Source organism: Sinocyclocheilus grahami, unplaced genomic scaffold (assembly GCF_001515645.1).
Source record: "Sinocyclocheilus grahami isolate Dianchi unplaced genomic scaffold, SAMN03320097.WGS_v1.1 scaffold1592.1, whole genome shotgun sequence".
NCBI lineage: Eukaryota > Metazoa > Chordata > Actinopteri > Cypriniformes > Cyprinidae > Sinocyclocheilus > Sinocyclocheilus grahami.
The window spans coordinates 126,913-135,064 of record NW_015506771.1 but is presented as its reverse complement, the minus strand read 5'-3'; the positions used below and the strand labels follow the sequence as shown (position 1 = coordinate 135,064).

Sequence of the window (8,152 nt, the reverse complement as noted above, 5' to 3'; positions counted from 1 at the left end):
CTGGATTTTGCTGTGAGAGACAACAGGAGATGTACTGTTTCACTGGAGGAAGCGTTATTATGGAACGTCTTGCTGGTTTTATTTCAGCTTTGGTCTTCTCCAGATGTTAACTGATGGACTGGAGTGCTGTGGATTACTGTGATGTTTTTATCAGCTGTTTGGATGCTCATTCTGACGGCACCCATTCAGCAGATGCCTCCTAAAATCAAACTGAATCTACGGCATCAGGCTTTAAGAAACATTCTTTATTCTTTGGTATAAAAGGCACATTCAGAATGAAAGAAACAGAAAGTATTGATACAAAAAAAAAAATCACTCATTTAACTAAATATTATGCATTTCTTGAGTTAGCACATTAAGCATCATGTAAACATTAGTTTGCCACACAAGCATCAAAATGGAGTCATTTTAATCGGTGTCTATTCTCCCATACAAATCTCTTAAGGCAACTGAAAAAAACAAAGAACATAAAAACTAAAGGTTAAACACTTCTGTGCGGTTCACATCACGGGTAACAGATCCGTCGGCTGACCTCGAGGACCAAGAACAAGCTGAACGAGCAATAAATTAGTCATCTGCAAGCAAACCATCAGATAAAAACATGCCGATCTCATCCTAACCTTAATGCCGGGTTCAGACTACACAATATTTTTGTCGGTCACGATAGTCACTGTGTCAGATTTCACGATTTTGACTCCTAAAATCTTGTCGTGTCGTGGACAAGAAACATGTCAGACTACAGGTTGCTTCCCAAACATCGACAAGGCGGAACTAGCGACTGACTTCCGAAAACAAGAGTGTAAACATTGCTGAAGCGCTTCCGCTATCGTTCGCCAACATTGTTCTTTCTTTGTTCTGTCGTGGTAGTCCCTCGATGACACATCATACAGAAAGGAGTACTGTTGCCACAGCTCCACCAACCTTTCCTCCATCTCATAATTCCACCATCATCTCTCTTTCGTTTCGCCATGTTTGAAACCTGTGTATGAAAGAGCTTCTGTGCTGCTATTGGTCGGAACGGAGCGAGGCCAGTCGGCCGGTCGGTCTCGAGTCCCACGGAGGAGCTCCGGAAAGATAGAAGGAGGAGTGACGACAGTGTTGGACGAGAGAGGACCAGGCCTGGATTTTATTTCGTGTTTTGGTTCTGTTTGTGCGCAACAGTCGTCCGCGAGGGGCTGTCGCGCTATTTTGTGTTTATTTTATTATTAAAGTTTTGTTCAAATGTTCGCCGGTTCCCGCCTCCTTCTTCCCGACCTACGAACGTTGTTACAGTCACCAATGTGACAGTACTCGGAAAAAAAATTTAACGTGCTAGTCTTTCTGTCGTGATGTCGTGAAGCATCGCAGACACGGAATCAGTTGTCGTCCACTATGACACACTACACGAGCTGAAACGATGGAATCTTGCGTCCCGACACCCATTGACGTTAACGAATACCCACGACACCCTACGTCAAGCAAATCGGGCCAAAATCGGGCTAAAATCGTGTAGTCTGAACCGGGTGAATCTGGGACGCATAACAACAGCTTTACGTACAAAGTAAAAGTCAACACTCACTTACATCATGTTCAAAGTGAAATAATAAAGGAATGAAATGATAAAAATCACATCAATTTTAATAAAGCGCAAAGGATCAGGACCACAGACAAGCGTTCATCTACTAGACCCATCAGATCAGGTTAAAACTATCAAAAACCAAACCATCTCTATAGAGGTTGTTAGTGTGAACATGTCAATCATGTCAGATCATCTCGATTGTCCTTGAGATAGATTATCATTCATACAAATAAAATCTAACTTGTGTCATATTTACTGTTCCTGCATCCGCTCAAGCATTTCAGGAAGATCACAGGTGTCCATCTCATCTGAAGTGCCTCGTGAAGTGAATCTGACGGCTGTGTGAGGTCTGATGAAGCGGCCGCTCCTCTCAGTTCTGACCCTCCTCAGCTTTGGTGGCTGTGATTGTGAGGGTTTCTCCGCTGTGTTCGGGTGTTTTCGGCTGCTAGAGCTCGTCGCGGGCCGTGCTGTCCAGCGGAGACTGCAGCACGTCTGAGTTCTGCGCCTCGCTGCTGAGCTCCTCCTGCTCGCGGCTCTTGCGTGATCGTGCTCGGTCCCAGTCGGTGCGGACCGTCTCGTTGTCCCAGACGCTGGAGGTCTCCGTGTCGCTGATGTAGCCCGCGTCGCCCGTGTAGTGCGTGGGGTAAACCAGCAGCGGCTCGGCCGAAAACGCTCGCAGGTCCCGCCGCTTGAAGTGAGCCAATTGAGAAACACTTGAAGGCAACACTGTTTCAGTTAAATAATATTTACATTTTAAATAAAGGAATATAGACAGAATGATTAGTTTTTGCTGTGGTATTTAGTAAAACACTTCATCTCTCTCTCTCCCTCTCTCTCCCTCTCTCTCTCTCTCTCTCTCTCTCCCTCTCCCTCTCTCTCCCTCTCTCTCCCTCTCTCTCTCTTGAGAAACACTTGAAGGCAACACTGTTTCAGTTAAATAATATTTACATTTTAAATAAAGGAATATAGACAGAATGATTAGTTTTTGCTGTGGTATTTAGTAAAACACTTCATCTCTCTCTCTCCCTCCCCCTCCCTCTCTCTCTCTCTCTCTCTCTCTCTCACCTCTGTCCAGATGTTGAAGTGCGACAGAAAGCAGCCCAGCTCTCCTTTAGTGAGCGGCCGGCCATGATACGGGTCGCTGTATCCGGGCATCATCTGGATCCCGAGCTCCTCGATCTGACTGGTGTTCAGCGCCCTGAAACACACACACACAAACACACACACACACACACACATACACATACACATACACATACACATACACATACACATACACATACACATACACATACACATACACACACACACACACACACACACACACACACACACACACACACACACACACACACACACACACACACACACACACACACACACACACACACACACACACACACACACACACACACACACACATATGGGTCAGACGGTCTGTATGCGACAGGTGAGACAGACAGGATTATAGGAAGCTCATGTTTGCATGTGAATGCGATCTGTTTGTGTGTGTTTGAGACGTACTTGCCATCTACAGCTGAGATGATCTTGCACGCGATCTCTTGTTCGTACAGAGTCCTCAGCATACGCTCTCTGCGGTCCGAACGCCTCAGCAGGTTTATCATAAACACCTGGACACACACACCATACGACTGATGAAGATATAATAATAATAATATATTATACGGCTTTATAAAATAATATGAAAATTAATCATATATGTAATGTATTAATAATATGATAATACACAACGTCAATAATAAAATTATATAAAAAACTCTTTAATCATTACAATATTTTATAACATTTCATAAAATTATGTAATATGACATAAAAAATACATCACCTTACATAAAATATACAATATAAAAATACAGAAATAATATAAAATAAAAATACAAAATAAATATAAATGTATTACAATTATATTATAAAATGAAATAAAACAAAAGCAAATAAATATTTAATGTTTAATATTAGTTAATAAAATATTTAAAGTTTAATAAATATTTAATGTAAAATGCTATATTACACTGTTTTATATTATACTATTTTATTAAAAAACAAAATAAAAAAATATAAAAAATTATACAATATAAAATGATAAAATATTCAATATAAAAAGAATGAAGTATAATAAAAATACTATAAAGCAAAATAAAATAATGTGACATCCTGACCTCATCGAAGCCCATTTTATCCGGCTGTTTAGGAGGAAGAGAGAGATACACAGACGGCTCTGATGGAGGACTGCGCACTGCAGACAAAACACATTCAGAACCATGAAGGACATTTAAGCAGAAAACATGTGACCAGTCATGTGACTCACCCATAACCTCCAGCAGCGAGTGCAGAAAACTGTCCGCCTCGTCCTGCAAGGTATTATGGGAGCGCAGGGGCACGGGGAGATACCCATAAGTCTCTCTGTTGCAGATGTACATCTGAACCTCTGCGGGAAACCATGTTAAGATTCACGCAAAAGCAGTGGACATGATAACCGAATGCAGTCTCCTCGATCTGAGACGCACCTGCCATCCGCGCGGAGAAGGCGAAGATGATGATGTCGTCGAAGGCCCAGCTGTAGTCGGGATGAGGCGGGAAGAAGGCCAGCTCACGGGTCGCCTCCTTCCTCAGGTCCAGCAGGACGGTGGAGTGGAGCATGGGGACGGCGAAGCAGCCCTTCCTCTCCTGCCTGCGGATGGGCATGTAGGCCGGCGTCCGCTTATAATAACCCTGCAAACACACGCTCACTCCTTAACCAAAACTCGCTCGTTAACTTTTTTCCCATGACTGAAGGCCCGTTCACACCAAGAACAAGATCTATAACCATAACAATAAAGATAGATTAAAAATCATTCTAAATTTAACCACAGCTATAACGATAAAGACACGGAGGAACGACAATCAATGACTCTGATAATATAAACTTGCAATATCGTTGACAAAAAAAGGTGAAACTAAAGTATTTATAATTATAAAAGTTAATTATAAATAAATTATTAAAACAAAATATATATACTATATAATTATTCTTTAACAAGCCTGTTTGCGGTTGCCAGATGTCAAGATCTTAAATCCCCCAATCAAAGCTTTTCTTTTAAAATGACTAATTTTCTGCCCTTTGTTTCACTTAATATTCCCAATCTGGCAACGATTGTTTTACTTAATATTCCCAATCTGGCAACGATTGTTTTACTTAATATTCCTGATCTGGCAACAATTGTTTTACTTAATATTCCTGATCTGGCAACCATAATATTCCCAATCTGGCAACGATTGTTTTACTTAATATTCCCAATCTGGCAACCATAATATTCCCAATCTGGCAACGATTGTTTTACTTAATATTCCTGATCTGGCAACCATAATATTCCCAATCTGGCAACGATTGTTTTATTTAATATTCCTGATCTGGCAACCATAATATTCTCAATCTGGCAACGATCTCTCTGAGAAAAAGGTGCTGATGATCTGAAAACACCAGAAAACTTGTATGTTGGAGTTTGACGATCTTCATTGCGATAGTCTGCTAAAGGCAGTCTGTGTTCCTTCACGAGGCGGTTTGCTGCCATTAAATCTGTGAGCAAACCTTCTCAGTGACAAACTGTAATAAATCCAAACATTTGTCGCTTCATGTCAAAGTGCAATAATTGAGATGAAACATAAAAAGACATTTCTCTAATGACAACAATCGTGATTATAATTTTGCGCAAAAGCTAAGATAAGACTGTTTTCATTGACTAAACCCTGACTAAGAATAAAGATGATAAAAACTAAAGAGCACATTTGAGAAATGATGAAGTCTGAATGAATAAAGAGCTGCCAGGCGCTGTGACAGGACGAGACACACCTGAGACGTCATGCCGCACCAGAAGTTTGAGTACGCCGCTCTGGACTCCAGCATCGGCGCCACCATCGTCTTATTCTCCCGCATCAGCTTCCATAAAACATCCCGGTTGGTCAGCAGGTTATCACAGTCCACCATCTGCAAACAGAGTCAGTCATGTTTGTTTCACTGATCATCTCAAAGACACTCCACATTACTTCACCATATGTACATCAATTTGACACAGTCACCACTGACAAGCTACTACTAAATATATTGTAGAAACTTAATTCTCTCTAAAGCTACTTTGCAACAATTTGTATCGTGAAAAGCGCTATATAAATAAACTTGAATTGAATTTAATTATTGGAGAACGCTTTATAAGAAAATACTATTTCAGTCGTTTTGCTTCTTTATAATCATTAGTGAAATTTACAAGCTATGTCTGAGTAAAATTAAATTACACAATTTTTTCAGTGCAGTTTGAATCATGAGATGCCTAGAAAAAACCCGTATTTAATTGATGTCGCTTACCAAAGATAAAACTCAATGTGGTTGCCCAGAAAAGATGTTTAACTGTCATACACGGCAGTGGTTTTGATTCCTCCCCAGCGGAGAGTGTGTGCAATCGTGTAATGGTACAGAGTACTTCGACTAGAGCACACACAAAACCGTCTGCTGGACAGAGGACTGAGGAACAGAGCTGATCACAGAGCAGCAGGAATCACTCTATAACACTGAACAGCACTGCTAACTTCAGACGGGCCTCAGTTCAGTGAAGGGTAAAGAGACTCGTCTCAGACCATGTACCAGAAGGTAGTCGGCCCACATCTCCCGCGCCGTGTCGAGGGCCGCCTGACGCAGCTTCATCACGTGCTCGTACCGCAGGCTCGTCCAGTGCTTCGGGCCGCTCTCGTCCTCGTAGACGCTGAGAAACACACAGACAAATACATGCATGAGACACAAACCTGTCAGACACAGTCCGAGGTCAATCTTTAGTGTGATGGACTGATTTTCTTTGTCCTACCAATTAATTCAAATTAAATTTAAACATTAAAATACAATTGATACATAAAATGACTTAAATGCGCTAAATAAAATACCATGTGGTGTGACTTCCCTACAAACATGATCCATGATATTTGTTGGCTATCTATCTATCTATCTATCTATCTGATTTATTACAATTACCTCAAATTAAAACCATAAAAATTCTTTTTGCTACTTAATATAAATGTTAATAGAAATAAAACAGAAAAAAAGTAAATGTTTTCAAAGCAACATTTCTTATTTTCAGTTGGTAAAATAACTAAAACTGAAAAAAAACTATATAGACATAAAACGCAGAAACTATAAAAATACAAATAAAATTCAAAATATTAACAAAAACTATAATAGAATATAACACTAAAAAATAAGGCTAGTGATATATATATATATATATATGTATATATATGTATATATATATATATAATGTATTACATTGAAAAATGTATTTAAAAACTTTTGAAAATAATTATACAATAAGAGTTAAGTCAGACATTTTTAAGATGTAAGGAAAAATAAATAATTTAAAATAAAATAAACAATTCAGTATATTTTGAGGTCGGTAGAATATTGATATCTACTAAAAATAGCGCAGACACTGATCGCATCAGAGAAAACGTGTGTGTGTGTGTGTGTGTGTGTGTGAATCTCTAGTTTGTGTTCAGCTTTGGGTTCAGATGCAGTTTAGGGTCCGTCTCACCTGGGCTCCTCCTGAGGTCTCCACTCCACATAATGATAGAAGTGCTGGACGTTTATCAGCCATTCGCGCAGGATCGCGCTGGTGTTGTCTGAATTATGATCTGTGGCCACCCTGAGGACAGAGACATCATCTGAAAACAGTTCAACGTCTGAAACAGACATAAAAGACGGCCGCTCCTCCAAACATGAATGACAGAACAGAAAGCAAACCACTATAATTAGAGCTTTTTCATTTTGCTTTTCTTGCTGAATGTTGAGTTTGCTCTCGTGTGCAGCGCTGTAAAATCACCCCATATTTAACATCACTACACGACCTCTGGAAAACCAAGCTTGTCTTTAGCGTTTGGCTGCAGAACGACCGCATGAGAACCAGAGACCTTCACAGACAGCTGCTACATACTGCAGTACACTTTCAAAATGTGTTAAATTAGTCAAATTCACTCACACAGTCGCCAGTGTTGGGGAAAGTTACTTTTAAAAGTAATGCATTGCAGTGTTAGTCCATAAAGCAACTAATTGCGTTACTTAGTTTACGGAAGGTAATGCATTACTTTACTTTTGCATTACTTTTTGTCACCTGGGCTGGGGATTGTTTATCTATTTTTAATAACAAAAACCCCAAAAGTTATATTTTTGGCAACTGTTAAGGCCCTCTCACACCCAAAGTGAAACGAATAAACCTCAGGATGAAGGAAGCGCCTCTGTTTCTCTCGGAGTGGTGACAGGAGAAATGTCAGTCGATCAATGGAAAAACAGAGTAACTTGCATTACTTATTTGAAAAAGTAACTCAGATATTTTGCTGTAAATTTAAAAGTAATGCACCATTACTTTACTAGTTACGTGAAAAAGTAATCTGATTGATTTATCACAGAAATCATGCAGGCTGTCTGCTGGAGACCAGGTTTTTTGCTGTGAACAGACAGTTTCCAGGTGCACAATCTCATATCTCACACACACACACACACACACACACACACACACACACACACACACACACACAGACACACACACACACACACAC

General features: G+C 40.1%; 1 protein-coding gene across 1 annotated transcript; it reads right to left on the bottom strand.

Moving 5' to 3' along the window:
- Positions 1-2,003: 2,003 nt before the first annotated feature.
- Positions 2,004-7,292, bottom strand: LOC107571413 (procollagen galactosyltransferase 1-like). Its single transcript, XM_016257737.1, has 9 exons — positions 7,132-7,292; positions 6,195-6,312; positions 5,409-5,543; positions 4,087-4,291; positions 3,888-4,007; positions 3,739-3,815; positions 3,083-3,189; positions 2,624-2,756; positions 2,004-2,246 (listed from the first exon to the last, which is right to left on the bottom strand). Exons 1-9 carry the CDS (start codon positions 7,290-7,292, stop codon positions 2,004-2,006), a joined length of 1,299 nt encoding a protein of 432 aa, XP_016113223.1.
- Between the last annotated feature and the right edge of the window lie 860 nt (positions 7,293-8,152).

Bases quoted from the DNA above. Each gene is read 5' to 3' on its own strand.
- LOC107571413 (XM_016257737.1), bottom strand. From the start codon at position 7,292: ATGTCTGTTTCAGACGTTGAACTGTTTTCAGATGATGTCTCTGTCCTC. The intron at 3,190-3,738 runs GTCAGGATGTCA...GTGTGTGTCCAG, and splicing joins ATAAAATGGGCTTCGATGAG to GTGTTTATGATAAACCTGCT. The intron at 2,247-2,623 runs GTGAGAGAGAGA...GCTCACTTCAAG, and splicing joins ACTTCAACATCTGGACAGAG to CGGCGGGACCTGCGAGCGTT.